Raw genomic sequence first — 25,208 nt, forward strand, 5'->3', positions numbered from 1 at the left:
GATAAGCATCTCTACAGATGGGTCTAAACTAGATAATCGAGTGGAAGGTGGTGCCATTTCAGGAAAATTAGTCTTCCAAGCGGAGATCACATCATTACTTCATTTCAAGTTCAATTTGTACACTGTGTTTCAATTATACTGCTATAAAAATAAGTAAGATTGAAAAGAACTACAAAGCTGCTTATTTCGCTAGAAATGCTCAAAATAAGATTTTGAGATTCAAAAATAGATCAGCTTTTCCGCAGCCCAACCGTTAGTTCTTTTGAATTTTAATGACGATAAAGAAAAAAATATTGTTTATTTCCGTTCGTCCTTTCTTTTTAAGTATACGTCACGTTATAATTTGATACGTGCTTTGGCTTATGTGATGGCGTGCAAAATGGCTTGCGAAAATGTACCTTTCGGTGGTTTCAAGGGTGGCACACGAATCGATCCAGAAAGATGGGACTGTTACGACGCGACATGACAGGTCCTAGTATAAATATACCGGTACCAGATGTGAATACCAGCGAGCGCGAGATGAGTTGGTTGGTCAATCAGTATACTAAAACTATACTATATTATGGAGGATGGAGTCATGTGTAGAAGTTCACGCAAGTGAGGAAAGTTCTTTGATCGCCTTTCAGTTGGGAGGGGCCAGAAACGATTCTTTTCCATATGACTCAAGCAGCTAAGGGTAGCCTAAGAATATCGATTTGAAGGCGAGCTAAAGTGAGAAGGCGAAACATCCCCTCCGCAGGGTTGTGCGCTGGGTTTGGGACCCGCCACGTAAAAAATCATACCAATGAAAAGGAATAACAAGCCTCGGATTAGTGACCCCCTTATATACTATATAGTATACTAAAAACACTAAAAAAAAATTGGCCAACAAAATTGTGCGATATCACATCGTTAAATTTTTTCCTGTGGGTCTACAGTTTATGTGGATAATGCCTCTTCGATTCAGGCCCTGGAGCAAAACATCAAGCGCGTCAATTGCCAGTTACCAGTCGATAATCTCGAACGTGTCGTCGAAAATTGGACTCAATGGATGGAACATCCGAGACGTAAGCACGGCCAACATTTCAAGGAGATTATCTTCAAAAAATAAATGCCAAAGAATGTTCTTTCGAATGATAATAAACATTTCCCCATTAAATTTGAAGTTTCCGTCTTTTTTCGTTAAAAAAGTAGAGAGCCTCGTTCCCTGTCCGGATATGAGTACCGCCCATACTGGGGAATTTCACTCTATAATTATTTTCGACGTAATTCTGGCGGCGTATATCAGCAACACTGCAATAATAGTTTAATTTCCGGGTTTGTGTATCCGCTAGATGGCGCGCAGAACCACTTTCGGTTTGTTTGTTGCAAGCAGAAATTTTGACTATTAAAGGTACACAAGCACCCTACTTTTTTGTTTACAATTTATATGCTATTGGAGAATTTTTCTATGCTGACGTCGTATGAATTTGGTTGGCGTGCTCTTGGTTGTTTTTATAGGATCTTTTGTCGAGAAGAGTGTTATAAGTTCGGTGCGACTGAAGATAGCGTTTTTTCTTGCTTTATTAAAATTGACACTAATTTAACGCATATGACATATACATACATACGTAGGTATTGAATATACATATTTCAAAATGTTTATAAAAACATATTTTTTTATATGTATACCTCTTTGTATATACATATACAATATATATAACCAGGCACAATGAATTTACTCAATTTATTTTAATTTTGCAATGTCACGCCAGTTCGTCATCTCATCGTAATCCTATGCGATTTCTTTTTATCACTTGCAATTCATTATCTTATCTTATCTAAATAAGGTTGATAACAAACGAAATATGTATATGAATAAAGACACGTTTGGCTAGCCATAATCACAATGAATATTGCTTTATTACTTGCAAACAAATACAAAATTGCTTCAGAATAAAGTTGTTTACAAATGTATATAAGTAATCGTATAATAATCAACTTATATAGGTATTCGTACATACATACATATTTGTTTGTGTAAAAGGGTGCACTCTATAAAACGACGAAGTTTAGATTGTTTTCGTATTTGCTTGTTTGTAGCCACTTAACAGACTTAATTACAATCTTACAACTTGAATTATAATTAAAGCATAGGTTGGCCTTATCTTATACAATATTATCAATGATGATTTGTAATGTTTCTTCTCATATTTTCTTTTTAAGGCAAAATGTAAGTCACTTACGTTTTTTTTTACGAATTATAATTATTTATATTAAAGCTTTGGTTTTTGGTATACGTTTCGAAATAAAATGGCAATAAGCGTAAAAAGGTGCACATAATATGCGTTTATAGAAAATTTTCTATTCCTAAGTTTTTAATTTAATTTATTTAGATATCTTAAGAAAAGCATACACTACAATTTTTCTATAAATTAATATAAGCATAAATGAAATTTTTAAATTCACAATTTAAATGATCCTCAAAGCCAAACTTGAAAGATTCAAAAACTAACGTAATATGTCATTTTTACTCTGTATAGAATTTATTTTTAATTTAGAAGTGCCGCATCATGTCGAATATACATATGTAAATAAAATCACATGAATTAATGTTCAAATTAAGGGTTAGGGGTAATCAGAACTAACCTTTCAAGTTATTCAATAATTAGCAAAATATTAATGGGTGCTCTGGAACATATTTTTTACTTAAAGTCGAGGGCGTGTAAAGCTTCAAATGAGTTTTCTGAAAACTTTGTTTTTGAAGTGGTTACCAGACTGTAGCTCGAAACCCGCTTGGTATCAAATTTATGCAACTTTTTGAAAGCATGAAAAATATTTCTTGTACGAAGGATTTTTTAATCTTGTTCGATTTTTTATCATCCTTAGCTGTTGGTTTTTTCCACGAAAATTTGGATTTTTTTAATCTTGTTCGATTTTTTATAATCTTTAGTTGTTGTTTTTTTCCCCGAAAATCTGGATGAATGATCTTAAAGACGTCATTTTGTTAAATTAAAAATTGGTTTTAGCTGATTAGTGATGGTCATCGCAAGGCGTTACGATTGGAACTAGGTAGAACAACTAAAATTTAAATATTCCTAGAAAAAAAATTACAAAATTTTATTGATTTCTGGAAAGAATAATAGCTTTCAGCAAGTTAAAAATACATTGCCAGTAAAATTTGAAAGACAACATGAAATTAATTTAAATTTTTTTTTTTGTGTTGCCCTGGGTATATTAACAAATTTTCATGCCCAAATGACGTATTTATTCTTAAAAGTATTAAAAATGCTCCTATTTTTACGATTATTGCTTATCTTATATTTTAAGCCATTATTGACTTGTTAGCAATTAAATTTATTTTTCCAGTCACAATTAAAGTTCTGCGCACCTCTTTCGCGCATATGTATAAACATCACCATACCGAAAAAAATATAAGCGGAGGGTGTTAAAATAAAAGAACCAAACGTAAAGATATCTGGAATTGCGGTCTTCAAAATTTCCTGTTTAGTCAATGAAATTCTCGCTCTCGTTTCACAAGTAATTCGCATAGGCCTACTCAGAAATAATAATGTCTCCAAATACACAGATATCGGTACAGTCTACCAAAATTAATTTCTCGTATGATGGAACAATTTGTCAAAGCTTTGGACGTGGAGGATATTGTTTTAATATGTCTAGACTATTTCCGAAACTTAATATGTTCATTCCTTCACAAGTCTCTTCTACTACTTGTCATACATCTCTCCTTCAGCTACTTTCTTCTTGATATCTGTCCACAGGTTTTCAATGGGGTTGAGGTCACGAGACTGAGCAGGTCACCACAAAAACCTCAACTCCGTTGACCCTAAACCATTTTTTTGCGGACTTGCTAGTATGTTTAGAGTCATTATCTCGTTGATATTCCCATATTAATGGCATATGTATATAAATGATCAGTATGTTCAGCTGAGTCGATTTAGCCATGTCCGTCTGTCTGTCTGTCCGTCTGTATATATACGAACTAGTGTCTCAGCTTTAAAGATATCGTTTTGAAATTTTGCAAAAGTCATTTCCTCTTCAAGGAACTGTTCATTTGTCGGAATTGCCGATATCGGACCAATAGAACATATAGCTGCCATACAAACTGAATGATCGGAATCAAATGCTTACATGGAAAACTTTCACATTTAATGTATATTTTCAAGAAATTTGGTATGAGTTATTGTTCATAGACATAATGTAATATCGGAAGAAATTGTTCAGATCGGCTCACAATAGCATATAGCTGCCATATAAATCAAACGATCGGAAACTAGTGATGGTATGGAAAACTTTTGCATTAGACAAGATATATACATGAAATTTGACATGGATTACTGCTTAAGATAATAATATAATCCCCGAAAAAAACTTGTCCAGTTCGGATTACTATAGCATATAGCTTCCATACAAATTGGACACATAGTTACTAAAAGAAATGCACCTGTGAAGGGTATATTAGCTTCATTAACGTTGTATTAGCTAAGTTAACGTTTTTTCTTGTTAAAGCATCAGAACAACCAACCTTTGGCATTACGAACAACAACTAATTCATGTTGCCAACTTAAAAAATTTAAGATTTGATAGATAATAAAACTGCTGAGATTTTTAATCGAAAAATCTAAATAATTCAATTCAGTTAATGCTCCCGAAAGGGTGAATAAACATTAAAATGCACATTCGTTTGCGATCAAATTGAAAGGTGATTTTTAATTTATACTTCGCGTGTCTTTCGAATCGGTAAATTTTTATTTTCCGTAAGTTGGTAGTACTGTTAGTGACATCTATGCTAAATTTCACGAAAATATTTGTTACTATTTGAGATACGCGTCGTTTTGTGAGGCTCTTAAAGTGAATTCTTCGAGTTTTTCTTGTACTATGCCTGAACTTATTGAACAAAGAAGTGCGCTTATGCACCATCTCATACTGCATTGCTTATTCGTGATCGTTTCGCCATATTTTCAAGTAATATCGTGTCGCAACAACCGCATTCACTTGATTTACCTTTGGGTAACTTCTGGCTATTCAGCAAATTCACATGACTACTCCGAGGACACCGTTTGTTTCTAAACAATTGACTCGATCGAGGATATAAAAGCTGAATCGAAGAAGGCTCACGACGCAGGATTTTTCCAAGTGCTATGATGACTGGAAAGTTTGTTGGCATAAGTGTATTGCAGCGGGTGGGGATTACTTTGAAGGAGATGAAATATGGACAAAATTCACCTTTCAATTTGATCACAGTAGTAGTGCAATGAGGAATATGTTGCAGTCATAACTGATGTGCTGCGCATTCTTGCCATGAATTTCAAATGCATGTTTATAATATGTTCGAAAATTTTAATCTTATTATCTGTCAAACCACAACAAAAATTGAAGAACGATAAAACTGATTTTTTTCGAGATTTGGGTTAATATCCATAGTATCGAATTTCAAAACTTTAACATAAATACAGAAAAATTGAGCTGCAAACCGCAGTCGGAGCATTAAACAACTTAATTTCATAACAACACACTGAATAAGATTATTAATTTTTTCAATTAAAAAATGTTTGGTTCTCAAAATTATGGTTATTGTTAAAACTGCATATACATACATATGTTATGCATTAGTAGTAATAGTAATAAAAATGGATTGGCGTGGAAATTATAAATTATAAAGTTTAAAGTTAACTTTAAAGTACAATACACACATATGCTATGCTATGTGTCTAATTCGTTCTATTTTGAAGTACAAATTAATTTACCGTTTGCTTCTTTGTTTGTTTCTAAACAATTGACCGTTAGTTGTTATTCAAGCAGTTTAATAATTGTATTATCTATAAAAGCTTAAAGTTAAATTATTTAAAAATGATATTTTCTTCTAATTATGCGCTATGTAGTGTATATTTGTAAAAAAGCTTCCTAACTCTCCTAGAGTGTTCACTTAAATTATGTAATTGCTTGTGATATTTGATGTTAAGTTGTTGTTGCACTTTCATTCAACATACTATGTGTGTGTGTGTGTTTGTGTATTAATTTTATGAACGTACGCACATATATGCATATGCATGTGTTTGTATGAAATTTGAGAATATCATAAAAAATACTAATTAGTATGGACAAACTAATGCGATTTGTATATTCAGCATTTGTACATTCAGCGCAAGAAAAATTATCATAAAAGTTTAACAATTTTGTTTTGGTGTGATTTGCAGAAACATCCACACGTGTACACACATTCCGGTGTATACGTACATTTGTATGTATGGTTCTCGACTAGTTTGTGAGGATCTCGAGGATTAAAGCCCATTTCTCAGCTTTGTCCCAATACAGTTATGTCATCTTTTTTGCCCACTTGAGGTCATCGTCGCGTGCCTTGCAGCCTGTACAGTACTCAATTATAGCCTCTAACGTGGGCCAGAATCTAATTAAATGAAATTTAATACAAAAAAAGATCGGTTGTGCGTAAACTATTTTGAACATACTTAATCTTTTCTAATGGCCAATTCAGCCAGCCCGTAGTAATGCAAAAATATGTCTCATGCGGTGCTACGTGATGTATGCGGTGATGCTTTCGTGGTAATACTATGTGATAGTTTTGCAAGAAGAGAACCCAACGCGGTAGACCCCAATAAGTATGCGACCATTTGTGAATCTGTAATATATAGAGAAATACTGAAATGCTGTGGGATATGAAAATGTCGATAGAAATGTATAACTTCTGAACACATTAAGGAACATATTTACATAAATATGTTCGGAGACTTACCATCGCCTGTCAAGTGGAGATCACTATTAGAAATACTATTATGTTTGCATAATATATAATATTAATGCCCGGTTTCACAGTCCATACTTAAGTTGTGCTTAAGATAAAACAGGAAAATAGTGTTTTACAGTTCATACTTAAGTTATGCTTAAGTACTGAAAATGGGAGACTTAAGCAGTGCTTAAGTAACAGCTGATTTTTGTCTTGAATTTTCAGTTATTTGTCAAAAGAAGAATAATAAGAAGTTATTTTTTGTGAAAAAATATGGAATCGGATTGGGATTTCCACCAGTTCCAATAGCTGCTCCGACTCGCTAGCGGTGAAATTCGGGGTTCTTTTGTTGTTCTCATCCATTTTCGATACAACTTTCCTCACAAACTTATGTATTGTACTTGTATGTTATAATTTAAATATTTCAAATATATTTTTATGGATAACGTTTGTAAAACATAAGCTTCTTCGAAACAGTATTCGAATAAACAGAAATATTTCGAACTAAATCCTTTATAAGGAGCATGGACATTCTCCAACAGCAAGATGAATATAGTCATATAGCGACTCTCCGAATTTACTTCCAAATATTATGTTCACTATACTTAGAACTCACCTGATTTGTCATAGCCACAAATATTGAACACAAAAACAAATATGATATCCAGCCAAAATCTTGCTGGATATCTTGAGGTGATTTCGTGTTAAAGCTGTATGCTAAGAAGCCCAATATGGGTATGCTAACCATAAAGTTGTCACCATTGGTTTCAATGAAGTCATGCCGCGTTATAGACGTTGGATCCAGATGATGTTCACGGAAAGGTCGTAAAAAATTCTGAATAAATGCAGATTTTAATTTATATATTCACATACATATATTTGTGTACTTATATTACAAATTGAACCAACCTTCCCAATGACCGGTAATTCAACGCTACCCCAAGTATCAGCTGCCCAGTGGACTAATCCGGAACCGAAGTCGGCCGTTATAATACCACACAATGCCGATACACAAGCCACACTCAGTCTTTCAAAATGTATATGTTTTAGGATCAGTATCAGGTCAACTAACATGAGTGCGATGCAGGTGTAAACGCAGACTATCTCTTGTAGACGTTTCCCTACAAAATACATAACCAAAGTATATCTTCTGCAGAAAATTAATAAGTAAATAGAACTTTTACCTGGGCCATACAGCTTAGCAAGCTCTTGTGCACCCTTATGTTGTGGTCCCCACCGAGGAGAATTCTTTTCTGTGTTGAATACCTGTTCGAGTGCCGAATTGCCATTCGGATCCTCCTCAAGCATTGAATTTTCCATAATCTCTTGATCACTTTTTAATGGCATCTGGAAAAGTCCATGAAATGAATTCGTTTAATAACATTTTAAGATTTTCAATTGTGTTAATGTGTGTTTATGTTTTTCTTGATAATTATGAGGTATTGAATTCATATAAAGGAGCATAGGTACTCAAATTTTGTTGAGATCAATCATGGGCTAAATATATACTTATACTTATAGCCATGCATATACAGGATGTTATATGTATATTTTGTGGTCAGGAAGTAAATTAAACTTAGAAAGGTTTTGGCAACATCAATTAAGTGTAATTCTAACTGTGAACCGGTATATGTAAATTGTGTCAAAAAAGTACCCGGCAATTGTAAATAAAATGCAAAATATTTGATTATTCATCAATATTTATTTTGTCGCCTTCAAAGTAATCCATCGAAACACTTTTCATAAGCACTTTTTGGGATGGCCTTCTGCTACTTCAGCGAGTTTTGTTTTATCTCTTCGATCGACTGAAAACGCATTCCACGGAGCACCAATTTCAGTTTCGGGAACAAAAACGGAGCCAAATCTGGTGAATACGGTGGTTGATCGATGGTATTCGTTGTGTTTTTGGGTTTAAATTTAGCTTTGTCGAGATTAGTCGAGCAAGAACGCGTTTCATTTCGAAAACATCCACCAAAATGATTCGGACAGACTACCGTCTCTCTACGAGGTATGACAATTGAGTAATGAGACTGATTCCATAAAAACCGTATATTTGAAAATTATTCTACAACAAAAAGTCACAGGGTGACATGTCGGGCGAATAAGGCGGTGGAACGAATTCTTTGTGGACGATTCCACGGCTATCAAAAAGGGCAATAATCATCGTCTTCACCTTTGACTTGCTCATGCGAGCTTTTTTTGGGCGGGGGCGCGCGGAGACAACCATTGTGAGCTTTGGCGTTTGGTTTCCGGGACTAAGAGCACTATCACCATATACTCCTTCAATTTTAGCGTACGTTTCCGAAGTTGTTTCGGCCAATCTGGCGCAAAATTTTATCGCGACACGTTGCTCTTGATTTCGTTTTTCCATTTTCGTGACGAGCACTACAAACACACGTCTACTCAACTTGACGCAGCAGGCGAACTAAATAAGCCAGAGCGATGGTACATATATCAATGGAGAGGGAAGAGATGCCGAAAAAAGAGAAAGGGAATTTCAAGGTCACAGGTTTACCACAAGCGCGGTAATAAAATCAGTCTCAAGAGGTCGAAGGTGGTCCAGAACGAAGCATACCTCAAACCATCTCTCGACCGTATTTGAAGGCTCTGTGCCAATCGTCGACTTGTGTTTTTGATAAAACTGAATCGCCGTAAGCCCTTTGCAATATTCGCAATAACTCCGCACACGAAATTTGGTTAGAAATACAAAATTTTAAATAAATTCTTTGTTCTATATTTTTATCCTTTGTATAAATCGCAATGCACTACTGAGGTGTACCGAGTTCAGCAGCTGCTCTAAACAAACTGGTTGACAGATCACGCACATACTTATATATTTGGCGTAGTAATTAAGGACAGTCCTACCAACTTAGCAAAATTTTTTTGAAATATCATTTACCCGGGGAATTTAATTATAATTTCCGGGTGCTTTTTTGTCACAATATATGTATATCTGAAATTATGAGCTGATATAGAGACTCGTGATAATAATCGTTAAGGTATTTGAATTCAATTAACACTAAGCTTATTGCCGACCAATTCGCTTTGAACATTGAGCTGGCCCTAAAAAAAAATTGCAATCCAGATCTCCAGATTTCAATTCTACAATTCACGAACCATTCACGGTCAAAACTTTATACCGAAATCATTGCCAAAACTGCCGTTAGGGATAAAATTTAAAAAAATAATTCTTTCCGTTTATAATTCGAAGTTATTCAGTGCTTGTTACCAACGGAAAACAGAAAAATCCGGTAACTTTAAATTAATATTGACTTCATTTAATAATTACATACATATAACCGTTTGTAGAAGGTCTTCATCTATTTGACCCACCCCTTTATGGAAATGAGTAAATAGCCAGTACTTGAAGTTATAATGCAGTTTGATGTAATATCATACTTGGAGGAAATCATGGCAAGCTGAATGTTTGTGAGGTGGGTACGTTGGATACTAATTCATCCAAGTTCACCCAACTATTAAATATATTTTCCATAAAGTAGCCTTAAATATAATAATATAACTCTCAATGAATTGCTATTATATTAAAACTCATCTAGATCGAACATTTCGGGTGTTAAAGTAATTGAATCAATTTAAAATTCTCCTTTTCCCGAAATTTTAAAAACAATTCACATGAGCTTAGAAATTGTACACAGGAAACAGTGAATTGAACCATATTTAATTTTATTTAGGATTTTTGCTTTCTTATTTTCAATCAGTTATCGACCATATAGCCTTAGAGTAATTATAAATACAAGTGAAAGAAAGGTAAATACTCTTTAAAGGGGGGGTCACAAGATCACAAAATACCTTGTAGTTAGAAAAAAGTGCTTCAATATTCCAAGTTTTATTAGCTTTAGACTGGTGATTAAGTTTTATGGAAATAACTTTCAGAACAAAAATATCGTCGAGAAATAAACTTTCTTCCTTTTGATGAAATTGTAGATTTAGGCATTATTTGTCCATAGTTTTGACTTAGAATAGCGAAATTGAAAGCAAACCAATTTTCTGATCCTATTGAAACGACTTGCAATAATTTTATTCCATCAATTGATTCTTAAAGCGCCGAAAATCGCCTTAACTGAACTGAATAACAGAACTTAGCGCTGAATGGACTAACAACTTAAAGTTTTGGTCGTTAAAAAATCAGTTGATACTCCCGATATGTAAAAACTTGCTTTCATTCGACAAAAAGTAATATACATATAATTGAATCATGCTTCAGTTCATTTTCATATATTCGTAAGAATTTTTGTTTTGATCGCAGCGAATTAATTTTATTTGTCAAAGAGAATTTAAAAAAAAAAAAAACTTTAAGATATAAAAATAAGAGCGTGTTTTTACAACGAATTAAATAAAAAAAAAACAATTATTAAAAAGATATATATATACATTATATATATACATTTTCGTAGCAACCCTTCGGTATAGAAGTAATTTTGTGTCAATATGTCGTTCCTACTAAATGATAAGCTATTGCGATCAGCACTACCGAAGACAATATTGTACTGGTCCGGACTTGGGGCTATTCGCGAAAAGCATGTGATCCCCAAGCATTTGGAAAAAATTGCCAAAGACAAAGATCCACCATTTGCACAGATGGTTGAGTACTATTATCATTCGGCGGCTCAGCTTATGGAGCCGATGATGATAAAGGAACTGGAGAAGTATCCGTATATGAAGAAGGAACAGCGTGAACGACGTGTTTCGGCCATGCTGCAATTGATCGGCTCAACCACAAATTTGCTGGAAGTTACCTTCCCTATAATAAAAAGTGATGGTCGTTACGAGCTAATTACCGGCTATCGAGCACACCATACCAGACATCGATTGCCACTCAAAGGAGGTAAGTTCAACTTTACTGCCATAAAAAATAGGTAAGAATAAATTAGAACTACGAAGCAGTATGTTTCGCAAGAAAAGCGCATTTGTTCAAGAAGGTTGGCACTTTCTGGAATATCCTTGTATACATATGTAGATATTTAAATTTTCCATAGTCCAAGCTTTAGTTACTTTGAATTGATCTTTATTTTTTTGAATTCAAAGTCTTGGCATAATTGGTCTGATTTGATTTCTCTAAATGCTTTCATCCGTTTATTTTTAGGTATACGTTTTGCCATGGACGTAGATGCCGATGAGATACGTGCTTTGGCTTATCTGATGGCGTTTAAGACGGCTTGCGTAAATGTGCCTTTCGGTGGTTCCAAAGGTGGCATACGTATCGATCCCAAAAAGTATACTGCACACGAGTTGCAAACGATAACTCGTCGCTATACAATGGAGCTGTTACGACGCAACATGATAGGTCCTGGTATAGATGTACCAGCACCAGATGTGAATACAAGCGAACGCGAGATGAGTTGGCTGGTGGATCAGTATATTAAAACTTTTGGTAAGTTTAAATAAAAAAACGCTTAGTTAGAGAAGTAATATATGTAATATTGTTATCTGACTCGTTAAGGTTACAACGATGTGAATGCTTTAGCCATCACGACTGGTAAGCCAGTAGCAATAGGTGGTATAAATGGTCGTACTGCCGCCACAGGACGTGGTCTGTTTAAGGCAGCTGAATGTTTTATTATGGATCAAGATTGGATGGATTTATTAGGCTGGAAAACTGGTTGGAAAGATAAAACAGTGATCGTGCAAGGTTTTGGTAATGTCGGTTCATATGCATCTGTTTTCGTAGTAGAAGCTGGTGCCAAACTGATCGGTGTACAAGAAATTGATGTATCACTTGTAAATGATAATGGCATAGATCCTAAGGTATGTGATTTAGTTGAGAAGTTAATATTTCTATGCTAAGAATTGTCGAAATTTTCCTTACACTCAGGATTTAATGGACTATTATGCTAAAAATAAGAAATCCATCAAGGGCTATACGAAAGCTACTGAAAAAAGCGGAAGTCTGCTAGGTGAAAAATGCGATATACTAATGCCTTGCGCTACACAAAAGGTTCTCACCGCTGAAAATGCCAATAGTGTACAAGCAAAGATGATTTTGGAAGGCGCTAATGGTCCTTCGACGCCTGCTGCCGACGAAATATTACGTAAAAAGAATGTACTCATCATACCGGATATGTATTGTAATGCTGGCGGTGTAACGGTATCTTACTTTGAGTACTTAAAGAATATCAATCATGTATCTTATGGTAAAATGAACGTGAAACGCGAAAAGTCTATAATCAATGAGATTTTCAACTCCATCAATGAATGCAATGTAAGTGGCAGATTTTGTGTTCGATCCAACATGCAAATAATATAGTTCGTTAATATTTCTTTGTTAGGATAAATTTGCGCCGAATAAAAAGTTGGAGCTTATTCGAGACTGTACGAAGGAGGCGGATATTGTAGACGCTGGGCTGCAAACAGTTATGGAGACTGCTGCAGAAGGCATAAAATACGTGGCCAATGAATACGCTCTGTGCAATGATTTGCGTACGGCTGCTTTCATATATTCGATTTCCAAGATTTTTCTCGCCTTAGAAGTAACGGGCATTTCTCAGCAGTAGTTGTTGATTGTTTCAGAAATTATTTGGCGATGATAGCATTTTAAAATGTAACACATAAAGACTAACGTTTAAACTCTCAAACTGGTCATAAATAGTGTTTTTGATGGAGCTAAAATGATGTCAGTCCAAATATTTTTCAATCAACCCACGCCTTAAGCCGTAAAGAATCAGGGAACTTAAACTTAATTTAAAACAAGAAAAGAAAGCTAAATTCGGTTGTGACCGAGTATTTATTATCTAGCAATTTTAAAAGATCCAAGCCAGGAGTTTATTCTCAGGAGTTGACAAAGGGTACAATATTATTGGATAAAGAAGTTCATACATTAATTTATCTCAAAAATGGCCGATATTTTTGGTATAAAGTCAGATATAAGATAATATCTGGTGCCTTGAAAATGTATGATCCGATTTCGAATATTTTTAGGTATATCTTGAATTCAATTGTGCAAAGTATTGTTCAGATGTCTTCATTGGTACTTGATTTATACTCTTGTGCTGTAAAGTGAAAGAATCAGATGGAAATTTATATTGTGTTACATGGAAAGTAGGTGTAGTTGTTTCCAAATTCGCCCATATTCATATTACAATATAAGAAGAAGAAGGGAAATTTAATGCTTCCGATGTATGAGGAGTATGAGGAAATGTCATAAAGGCATGTTCTCAGAAAATGTGGTCGCTTTAGCTTTAAGGGCTTGTTAGATATATACCATTTTTAAAAAGTTCTAAGCTCCCGCAAAATTATAAGTTTGTTTTTCATGATGAAACTCATAGTTTTGTAGGAATTTTACTGCTCTATAAAAATGGTCTCCTATGATTTTTCGATTAAGTTAAGCGTTTACGAGATATTCATCGTCAAACACCAATGCATATTAGGGTGGATCAAAAAAAGTTTTTTTTTTTCGTTTGGTACTCTGAAAAATAGGTTCCTAGACACCTCTAAGAAAGCCTCTCCTAAAACCTATGAGTTTCATCATTCATAATGATTTTTTTCATTGAGTTATAAAATTCATAAGAAAAAAATTTTCCCAAAAATAATCAAATTTTAACTGTTAATATCTTTTAAACGGTGGGGTTTACGAAAAAAATCATAGGAGACCTGTTTTTTAGAGCATTCAATTTCCTACAGAATCTAAGGAACAAAATATTTTTTCAAGTAGTTGGAAGCGAGATATAAATTTTTCTATCTGATAATAAGAAAAAATAGAAAACTGTAAGAATGAGGACCTTCCCGTTACAATTTCTTAGAGGTGTCTTGGAACCTATTTTTCCGAGTACCAAACGAAAAAAAAAATATATACATATATATATTTTTTATATATATTTTTTTTTGAATCACCCTAATATACATATATATGTTGTTCTATACGTACTCGATAAATTTAAGGTGTTACAAACAACCATTAAGGTAAGCAAAGCTACGCTGTGCGAAAATTCAATCAGAGATTCTGAAATCATTATATTAGAGATATAAGCTTAGAACAAGATCTAAGATCGCTAAACCATATTACGTTTAAGAAAACATCTCCACTTACATAATTTCAACAAAATATCACAATTTTGGCATCGACGTTCGGTCAACACATCTCTTAATAGTAAAACAGTAAAATATGCCGAAAATGCTGTTTTCGACCTTCCGTCTTCGATATGGCACAGAACAAAAATTATTCCAAAAAAAATAAGAAAATCTTATACAAAGAAGCCTTACTATATTAGCTGTTCAAATATACATACTTGTATAACGGAAAACGGTTAAGTGTAAAGTTGGCTTCGAAAAGAATCAATAAGATCACCTATTGCCATCAATCACCCATGTACATCAATCGTATGTACAATATACGAGGTGTGTTCAAAAAGTATCACGAATTTTGTGTTTTTTCAAAAATTATTTATTTACTCATGAATATCTATTTTGTCCCCTTCAAAGTAATCCCCATGAGATATTATACACTTGTGCCAATCTTCCAAGCACTTCAAAAAATCATTTTTTTTTTATCTTCTTCAGCTCCTCCTTCGATGCCGTCTTTATCTCGTCAAGAGAAGCGTAACGTGGTCCTTTCATGGGCCTCTTCAGTTTAGGGAACAAGAAAAAGTCACAGGGGGGCAGATCGGTGGCTGCGGCATCATTAGTGTGTTGTTTTTGGCCAAAACGTCGCGCACAAGCAACGATGTATGAGCAGGGGCGTTATCGTGGTGCAAAAGCCAATTTTTGTTCTTCCACAAATCCGGGCGTTTCTGGCAGATTGCTTCACGCAAATTGCGCATAACTTGCAGATAATATTCCTTATTGACCGTTCTTCCCTGTGGCAAGAACTCATGATGCACCACGCCCCTGCAATCGAAGAAAACTGTCAGTTACGATTCGCGATACTTTTTGAACACACCTCCTACATCTGATGTTTAGCTATTCACAATATTATCTGGGAGAGATGGTCACGTATCAGTCCGATATTTTCTGATAAGAAAAAGGTTTTTTACTGTAAAAGGAGTTTTGGTTAAGTTAACCAGAACATAACTGACAGATGACTGCTAACCAGGCATTGATAAAACGGCTCTAAGGCGCAATCTCTCGCCAGGTCAAAGACTTTTCAGTCCACGTTGTATACTATATTTTTGTTTCATTAATTCAGTAGCGTCTAATACCTACATACACTTGTGAAGAACCAGTTTATATACGATTGTATGTTTTTAAATATCTATTATGTGTTAAATATCCTTCATTAAAAAAAACATATTTATTTGTAAAACAGCTGCTAGCAGTCACATACCTTGAAAAAGGGCGATTTTAATAATAAATACTTGAGAAAGAAACCATTTGTTAATATGAATGCACATTTTTTCTCATTTTATATGTACACCCATGAAAGCTTTATGAAGACCGGAAGTTATTTTGATTTATTTATTATTATACATGTAGCAGTAAAGGCAAAATCCTATTGATTTGATAATAAATTGGAAAGAACTTTCCTATTTGTAACTGTAAATTGTATATTCTAAAGTTCAACAGTGATTAGAAATCATTTTTAGACTCTCGCCACATGTTGGTTCTGAGAATAAAAGTTTTGTTCGCCTAATCAACTAATAAAGATAGATATACCGTAATATAAATGACCAGTACGGCTAGACGAATTGAAAACAGGGAGACTTTTTGTCCATCCAAATTTATACAGCGATGACTTGAGTAAAATTAAAGATATTTTGATGAAACCTTTCTACAAGTGTACTATAAGAAGTTTGGTATTGTAGATGGAATATGACCATTTCCACGCCCATAAAACAATATATGTAACTAACATCCAAATTAAGATAGGAGCTGTTATTTGATACAGGGGATCATAGTAAAGAAGCGCATTTCAGCTTAAAGCCCTCTAATAGGTTTAATGTATATATTTTATCAATAAAGTTACTTGTATTTCAACTAGACTTATTGAGAAGAAGTCCTTCTAGCACCTCTTCATACAATGTGAATGGGTAAACTTAATATAATACTTCACATGTATGCCAAAGCAACAAAGGAAAAGAATATTTCCGTCAAGTGTCAAACAAAATATAAAGAAGCATGAAGAATTCGTAATAATGTGAAATCGGCCATGAAAATATTTATCTAGTGCAAATTCATAATAAATGAAATAAGTAAGGAAGGGCTAAGTTCGGATGCTACCGAATATTTTATACCCTTGCAACTTGCATATATCAAGGCCAGGGAAATACCTTAAGGTGCAAAACGTCAACCAGAGGATCAAAATCTAAATAATTTTATAAATGTATGTATATGTATGTGTATATATATATATAACTCATACGACAACTCATACATTGACCGACATATTCGACATACGGTTTGTTAGAAAAACGAAAATCATTATACATATACATATACAGAGTATCACTAAAGTAAGTATGCAGCGATGATTTCATCATGGCACAAAAGAAATAAAATTCAAAAGTAACAATACGAAAAGAAAATAAAATTTTATTTCATTTTCAAAGTCTTTTCTACATATTTACAACAAAAATAATACAAAAGTAATTCTTGTTTTAGCCAAATCGGCTTAATATCAAAAAAGTCTTAAAATCACATCAGAAAAATAAGTATGCATTCAATTAAAAACCGAATTCAAGAAAAAAAATTTAATATTATTATGAACTGTTAATATTTCGTTGGATAGCCTTTACTCTTTTTGACAGCTTTTAACCGCGATGGCACAGAGTTTACCAGGTTCTGAGTCAGAGAAATTGGAATCTTTCCCCATTCCTCCATAAGTGCTTTCTTTAAGTCATCTTTGCCCTTTATTTCATGTTTCCTTACTTGTCTGTCAAGATGTTCCCACAAATGTTCAATAACATTCATATCTGGCGATTGAGGTGGTGTTTTTAGTTGCTTTGGTGTGTTATACAGCAGCCATTCTCTGACAACTAGAGCAGTATGCTTGGGGTCATTGTTCTGTTGGAAGACAAATGATCGCTCAAGCCCCAATTTTAATGCACTTTGCTTTAAATTATCCTTCAAAATGTCGAGGTAAATAGTTTCAGCCATTATCCTTTCAATCACAACCAAATTTCCTACACCAGAAGACGCCACACAACCCGACACCATTATTGAACCACCACCATATTAAACTGTGCCGGTCATGTTTTGAAGATCGAGCTTTGAATTTGCTTTTCTCCATACTTGTTTACGTCCGTCCGAACCAAAAGTATTAAATTTACTCTCGTCAGAGAAAATAACGGTATTCCAAAAAGTTTGGTCTTTGGTTTCGTTCAGTTTTACAAATTCAGGTCTTTTCTTTCTGTTAGTACTAATGGCTGACAAATGTTTTTTTACGGATGTATAGTATCTATTTTTCCCCATACCACATACTATTAAAATCTCGATTAAATCCACTTTTGACTTACAGACATACCAATAACAAATAAGGATTATGAATTAATTTCAATTAGATATATGTATATCTCATATATTGACTGATATTTTCTGTCAATAGTCAACTAAAGGTACAGGGGTCGAAATATTCGCCACCTAGGAGCTTAAACAGTTTTTGTTGGATTTAAAAAATGCTTGTTCATAAGGTGGCTCACACTAAAAGCATTATTCGTGTAAAGTGTTATCGCGTTATATTAATTGTTTCTTGATTTGTGTACTGGAAAGTAAAAGAATCAAGTGGAATTTAAAATTGTTTTATATGAAAAGTAGGCGCGGTTGTAGTCCGATTTCTCTTATTTTCGCACTGTGACATGAGAATGCGAGAAAAATGTGGCTTACCAAATTTTTTCAATTAGTGTGATTGGCTCCCAGAAATTTAAACGAATTTTCCTGAAACGCTGTTTTTCAGAGTCGGAGAAAATTGCTGAACCGATCGAACCGAAGTTTTCATAAGCTTTTTAAATATGTACATTTATCAGGTAATGATCGAAGCAATAAGATTTTTGATAATCATTTCGATTTCTCAAGTCGTTTTTAAGCCAGCATTTTTTCGCAAAAATCTACTTTCTTTAGGGAAGCCATTTACATAAAAAATTAAAATTTTGACGATTTCTGTATTCATCTGCAGCAATTATACTTTTTTTAGAGGGGGTTTTGGATTTCAGGTAATTTTAAGGAGAAAAAATCTTCTGCGCCACCAAACATAGTTCATAAAAGAATCACAAAAAATCGATTTTTTTCTGGATTACAAGTAGATACAACCCCTTAAATGGCAAAAACTAATTTACCGATTTTTTGAATGAAATAATAATATGAATATTGAATTTGTGTTAATTTGATTGATTTTAAAATATAATAAATACATACATATTTACATTATGTACGGGCCGACAATGAAAACATGTTTTAGTGGGAAAAAACTGGTTTTCGCCCTAAAACTTGTGTTTTCGTCCATGTAAAATTTGTCAAACGAAAACACATTGAAAACCAGTTTTCATTAAAACTACTTGAAAACTTACATACCCCTCATTATAATCGGTGCCTGCTCTAGTTTTAATCGATTTATTGGAAGACATATTTTCCCGGCCCAATGGGTGCTCTCTAAGCCTTGCTATTTCGGTATAGAGCAAGAGAATCTCCCTATTGATAGTTGTCAGTGAAAAACTCATCGAAAACACACATTGTCAGTCCGAACGACTTAGTTTTCATAACCCACAAATGTGTTTTTAAAATGTTTTCAATGTCGGTTCAAATATATGTAGTATTAATTGTTTTGACGATAGCGTCCCATATTTTCTGGCTTTGCATTCACACAAATCGCGGGGTATATACCTGTAATGCTTGACGTCACGTGAACGGTGATTTCTTAGTCATCATTCATTTACACCAAAGTACCAAAGTAAATTCAACAAAGTGAAATAAGACATATTCGACTATCGCTTATTTGACAATGAAAAGTAAACAATTCATAAAGGTGTTTATTTATATTAACCCGTCTACTTGCTTTACATACATACAAGGTACTTTCCAAAGTAAACAGGACTTTTTTAATCTAGCGCCCCCTGGTGGCGCCATCTATGTGACTTCTCGTTAGAATCTTATCTATCGATTGTCCAGTGAGAATTTCATGACATTTCATGGATTGGAAGTGAAGTTATTGCGTTTTAAGTGTCAGTATGTTTGTGTTATCGGTGCGAAAATGAATTTCCAACAAAGAGCCAACATTAAATTTTGCTTTAAAAATGGTAAAACTTTTACCGAAACGTTTCAATTGATGAAACAAGTTTATGGCGATGATTGCCTAACCCGTAGCAGAGTGCACGAGTGGCTTCAACGTTTTCAAAGTGGTCGTGAGGACTTAAATGACGATCAATCAAAATTCGTGATCACCGGAAATTCCTTCAAAACTGTGCGTAAATTCATCAAAAATCAGGGGAAATCATCATTGAAATTCATTGAAATGATATTAACGTCTCCAAAACATCGATTTATCGCATTATGACCGAACATTTGTGCTTACGAAAGGTGTGTGCACAAATTGACTGACGACGAAAAATTGCTCAGAATCCGTCTCATCGATCGACGCTTGTGACCGATTATATGACCAAAATCACATTTTAACCATTAACCACTCTCCGTATTCACCTGATATGGCATTATTACTCTCAGAAACTTTTTTTATTTTTATTGAAAAAATTCCAAATTTCAAATTACTATATTTAATCACCTAATTGAGATAATCAAACTTTTTTAAAGTTTGAAAAGTGAACTTTCTGAATATGTGATGGTTATTTTTGAGAAACGAAAATTAGTTGGTAAAATTTTATTTTGAATGAAAAAACGAAAATTCCTATGTTAAAATAATGGAAACCTCAAAAAAAAAGCGACCCTTCAGAGTTAAGCTACAGCGCCTGGCTTAAGGGAGGATTTTTTGTTTGTCAATCACTAACATTTGAGTGGGTAAGAGTTGAAAAAAAATTCCAAAAAATTTTTTGAAGCACCTTAATGTATAGCTTCCAATAATTAGTTATAATTTTCTCGCAATTAAGTTTGTTTGAGGCCTAATCAATGGTAAAAAATGTACGATTTCTATTTATCAGAGGCTGAGGTATTCTTTCTTGTTTTCTTCAAGAGCGGGAAGTCGTTAAGATGAGATTCTTTTATTTCCTCCATCTGAGTTGCACGCCATACGCGCGAATTGTCAATTGATAAGTTGCTTCGACGAGTTGTTTCGCACAAGCAGCAAGTATTCGTATTTTCTCTTATTTAAATATTGTTTTTCGTTTCAAATCGTTTAATTTTAATTTTTGGATAATAAGCGTAAGAAAAATTAAATATCACCATACTTATTTCACTTTGTTGAATACACTTTGGTTTAAACAAAACTTCTTAAAAAATTTATTTATGTTTTCTTACATTTTTTCGTGAGTAGAATTCAAGAACTAATCTAGACATCTACATACACATACATACATTATAACCAAGCGGCATACCGCTTTTGAAATCATTTATTCTAAATTACTTTTATTCTCAATGTTGCCGTGTTATTTTAGAGACAGAGCCCAAAAATATATACATATGTATGTATATTTTGTTTCCGCTTACGATATGCCTTGTTCAAAACTTCACACTAGAACTTAAACGCGTTTCCTTCGTTGTGATTACTTTTGTTAATCATTGGCCAATTACGTAACTGATCGTTAGCGCAAATCGTAAACGAAAAAGCTTTCCATGTTTAGACAGATAAAAATGGTTGATTTTACTCATCACTATCACAGGTGTGGGTGTACCTATATATTTATTCGACTCCACCAAAAAACGCTTATGAAATTTGCTAAATATTTTAAAATTACGCGAAGTAACGATTATACTATCAGCTTTATGATTCACTGATTACGCATAATTTTTCACATAACCCTTATTTAGATATATTTTTAAGCAAATTTAGACTAAAACCATGAGAAATCATTAAATCAATTTTCAGATTAGATTAAATCTATAATTTTAACAGTACTTCAACAAATTGTTGTATTTTAAACTGATTCAATTTTATCTTACCAATTTGATTTAGTGATAATCCGAATTTCAAATTTTGCTTGTGGTTTAGTTTGCGCCTACACGCCTCCATGGGCAACTTTCTACTTTTTATGTTAAGCAAAGCCTGGCACGGCAAATGTTGATAAGCGACTGAATTTGTGTACATTTTTCTGCGAGGAAATGCCGCATAAAAATTTAAAATGTTAACAACAATTAAATTTAAGTGTATTCGCATACATATTGACAAATGTACATATGTGTATGTCTTGCAAATCCAATTGTCATCAATGTCTTCCTGTGTTTTTTTTTATTTTACGATTAGCTCTTTTTTTGTTACTAAGCACTTTTTACTCATTAATTGCTTTTCCATTAAGAATTATTTATAACACTCTCACATTATTAACTGCCAATGAAACCAAAACAATTAACAGTATTCCCCTGTAATTAATACTTCACGTTTCTGATATTTCTGAAGTCTCTACCAGCAAACAAGCAAAACCCTACTAATATTATCCGCGCCGACTAAAGGTGTCAAAGCGTCTCTTTTAAATGCTTTGTTAATAGCACAATGTTTGGCAAGTTAATAAGTAGTGTGCGCACATGCGTACATACTGCAATAATATGTATGTATGTACTATATGTACTTACACAAGGAGGGGGGTGGATAAATGTAAATATGAATTATAATTTTTTATACCCTGAACAGGGTATATGAAGTTTATCACGAAGTTTATAACACCCAGAAGGAAGGGTCGGAGGCCCTATAAAGTATATATATATATGTATATGTATATATAAATGATCAGTATGTTGAGCTGAGTTGATTTAGTCATGTCCGTCTGTCTGTCCGTCTGTCTGTATATACATATACGAACCAGTCTCTCAGCCTTAATGCCGCGATGTCTGAATTTGGTATCCCCGCAAAACTAATACGGCTGTGTAAGCTGACGTTGAGCAATACCAAAAACTCCGTCAGAATCGGGAAGGACCTCTCCGAGCCGTTCGATACCAAACGAGGTTTCAGACAAGAAGATTCCCTATCGTGGACTTTTTTCGACCTGCTTCTGGAGAAAATAGTTCGAGCTGCAGAACTAAATAGAGAAGGTATCATCTTCTATAAGAGTGTACAACTGCTGGCGTATGTCGATGATATTGATATCATCGGCATCAACACCCGCGCCGTTAGTTCTGCTTTCTCCAGACTGAACAAAGGAAATGGTCTGGCAGTGAACGAGGGCAAGACGAAATATCTCCTGTCATCAAACAAACAGTCGCCGTATAACTTTGAAGTTGTAGATAATTTCGTCTATCTTGGAACTAGCGTAAACACCACCAACAATGTCAGCCTAGAAATCCAACGCAGGATAACTCTTGCCAACAGGTGCTACTTTGGACTGAGTAGGCAATTGAGAAGCAAAGTCCTCTCTCGACAAACAAAAACCAAACTCTATAAGTCGCTCATAATTCCCGTCCTGCTATATGGTGCAGAGGCTTGGACGATGTCAACAACGGATGAGTCGACGTTGCCAGTTTTCGAGAGGAAAGTTGTGCGGAAGATTTATGGTCCTTTGCGCTTTGGCAACGGCAAACATCGCAGTCGATGGAGCGATAAGATGAACGAGATATACGACGACATTGACATAGTTCAACAAATTAAGATACAGAGGCTATGCTGGCTAGGACATGTTCGAATGAATGAAAACACTTCAGCTCTGAAATTATTCGACATAGTACCCTCAGGGGGAAGCACAGGAAGAGCAAAACCTCAACTCCGTTGGAAGGAACAGGTGGAGAAGGACCTGGCTTCGGAGGGAATACCCAACTGGCGCCACGTAGCGAAAAGAAGAAACGACTAGCGCGCTGTTTTTAACTTGGCTATAATCGTGTAAGCGGTGTCCACGCCAATAAAGAAGAAGAAGTCCCTCAGTTTTTTAGATATCGTTTTGAAATTTTGCAAACATCATTTCTCTTCAAGGAGCTGCTCGTTTGTCGGAAATTGCCGATATCGGACCACTATAACATATAGCTGCCATACAAACTGAACGATCGGAATCAAGTTCTTGTATGGAAAACTTTCACACTTGACAATATATCTTCACAAAAGTTGGCACACAGCTTATTTTCTAAGATAATAATGTATTATACGAAAAAATTGTTCAGAACGGCCTTACTATAGCATATACAGGTCCCTCGAAAACACGGTTAATTGGTTCCGTGTTATTCGAAATCGTGTTGTTTGAAATTTTAAAAGGTAAAACTTTATAAACGCAATAATTTTTAAATTACATATGTTCAACCACTGTCACTCTCCAAAGATTGATTTGTTTTTCCTTGTGAAGAAGGTAGAGGATCCTTAAATTTCAATTTTTAAAAGGAATTTTCACGGCTTCGTGTAATTCGAACCCCGTGTTTATTCGAGGGTTGTCGCAATTTTTAACCGTGCTATTCGAGATTTCGTGCAACTCAAGTACCGTGCTATTCGAGGGATACCTGTACTTACATAGCTGCCATACCAACCGAACGATCGGAATCTAGTGCTGGTATGTAAAGCTTTTACATTTGGCAAGATATATTCACGAAATTTGGTTAGGAAGATTAATTTTTTTTTCTAAAGCATCAATGTAATATCGGAAGAATTGTTCAGATGGCGCTTACTATAGCATAACGAACGATCGGAACCTAGTGCTGGTATGGAAAACTTTCGCTTTTGACTTTGTTATCTTCAAGAAATTTGACATTGATTACTGCTTAAGTTAATAATATAATCTCTGAAAAAGTGTTAAAACCGGATTACTATAGCATATAGCTTCCAAACTGAACACATATTGTTACTAAAGAAATGCACCTGTGAGGGGTATATTAGCTTCGATGCAGCCGAAGTTAACATTTGTTTCTTCTTTTTAGTATTGTGTTGATAGGTTTGTGATGTCATAAACGAAAATATGATAACATATACTCGTACTATGGAAGTTTGACATTTCGTTTCGTCTTTATCATTTTTGGTTTTTATCCAAAGTAACTAGGGACCTCATATGATAGACGCAGCCCTGCTTCTAGTTCAAGTAGAGTGAAAAAGCAGCGTTTGTTTACTTCACTGAATTGAGTTTTCAGCTAGAAAATCTGTAGTATGAAAGATAATTATGAAGTGTTTATTATAATGGACGTAGTTCTGCTTCAAGTTCAAGTGCCACATCTAATACATAGCAATTATCTCTCACTGAGTTGAGTTTTCAATTGACTTTCGCTCTCTTTCGCTAGTGTTTGGGTTAAAAAACACTTTTCTAGCAGAATTATTATTGAAAATGAGCAGCTAACAAACCTTGCTATAATTTTTCTTTTACTGTCTTTTTTAAGGTGTATTTAAGTATCGCTCCTTGGTTTGAGTTTCTCCTGGTGGTTCTACGTACTTCGTAAAGCCAATACAATGTGTATATTTCGTTATGATTCCCAAAAGTGAAATAATATCATTTGTTAGGAATTTTCACAAAGGAAAAGTAAATCAGTCTAATTCTTGGCA

At 34.2% G+C, this 25,208-nt stretch overlaps 2 protein-coding genes and 1 long non-coding RNA gene across 4 annotated transcripts in view; 2 read left to right on the forward strand and 1 right to left on the reverse strand.

Annotated features, from left to right (window-relative positions):
• The window catches only part of LOC125776582 (uncharacterized), a 187,825-nt gene that overhangs the window by 103,111 nt on the left and 59,506 nt on the right, over positions 1-25,208 (forward strand). The window lies entirely within an intron of this gene.
• On the reverse strand, positions 1,854-21,864 carry LOC105224062 (plasmanylethanolamine desaturase). Of its 2 annotated transcripts, XM_049449453.1 has the most exons (6): positions 21,713-21,864; positions 7,906-8,068; positions 7,631-7,842; positions 7,338-7,556; positions 6,447-6,616; positions 1,854-6,385 (listed from the first exon to the last, which is right to left on the reverse strand). In XM_049449453.1, exons 2-6 carry the CDS (start codon positions 8,066-8,068, stop codon positions 6,295-6,297), a joined length of 855 nt encoding a protein of 284 aa, XP_049305410.1. In that variant the 5' UTR covers positions 21,713-21,864; the 3' UTR covers positions 1,854-6,294. The 2 variants fall into 2 exon arrangements, with proteins under 2 accessions (XP_049305410.1, XP_049305403.1); XM_049449446.1 differs by lacking the exon at positions 21,713-21,864 and having other exon boundaries at positions 7,906-8,102.
• LOC105224061 (glutamate dehydrogenase, mitochondrial) lies at positions 10,532-13,314 on the forward strand. Its single transcript, XM_011202033.3, has 5 exons — positions 10,532-11,567; positions 11,826-12,113; positions 12,183-12,487; positions 12,555-12,941; positions 13,009-13,314. Exons 1-5 carry the CDS (start codon positions 11,171-11,173, stop codon positions 13,231-13,233), a joined length of 1,602 nt encoding a protein of 533 aa, XP_011200335.2. The 5' UTR covers positions 10,532-11,170; the 3' UTR covers positions 13,234-13,314.

This window comes from Bactrocera dorsalis, chromosome 1 (assembly GCF_023373825.1).
Source record: "Bactrocera dorsalis isolate Fly_Bdor chromosome 1, ASM2337382v1, whole genome shotgun sequence".
NCBI lineage: Eukaryota > Metazoa > Arthropoda > Insecta > Diptera > Tephritidae > Bactrocera > Bactrocera dorsalis.

Bases quoted from the DNA above. Each gene is read 5' to 3' on its own strand.
- LOC105224061 (XM_011202033.3), top strand. From the start codon at position 11,171: ATGTCGTTCCTACTAAATGATAAGCTATTGCGATCAGCACTACCGAAG. The intron at 12,488-12,554 runs GTATGTGATTTA...CCTTACACTCAG, and splicing joins ATAATGGCATAGATCCTAAG to GATTTAATGGACTATTATGC. The intron at 12,942-13,008 runs GTAAGTGGCAGA...TTTCTTTGTTAG, and splicing joins ACTCCATCAATGAATGCAAT to GATAAATTTGCGCCGAATAA.
- LOC105224062 (XM_049449453.1), bottom strand. From the start codon at position 8,068: ATGCCATTAAAAAGTGATCAAGAGATTATGGAAAATTCAATGCTTGAG. The intron at 7,557-7,630 runs GTTGGTTCAATT...GCATTTATTCAG, and splicing joins AATTACCGGTCATTGGGAAG to AATTTTTTACGACCTTTCCG. The intron at 6,617-7,337 runs GTGAGTTCTAAG...TATATATTACAG, and splicing joins TTGTGGCTATGACAAATCAG to ATTCACAAATGGTCGCATAC.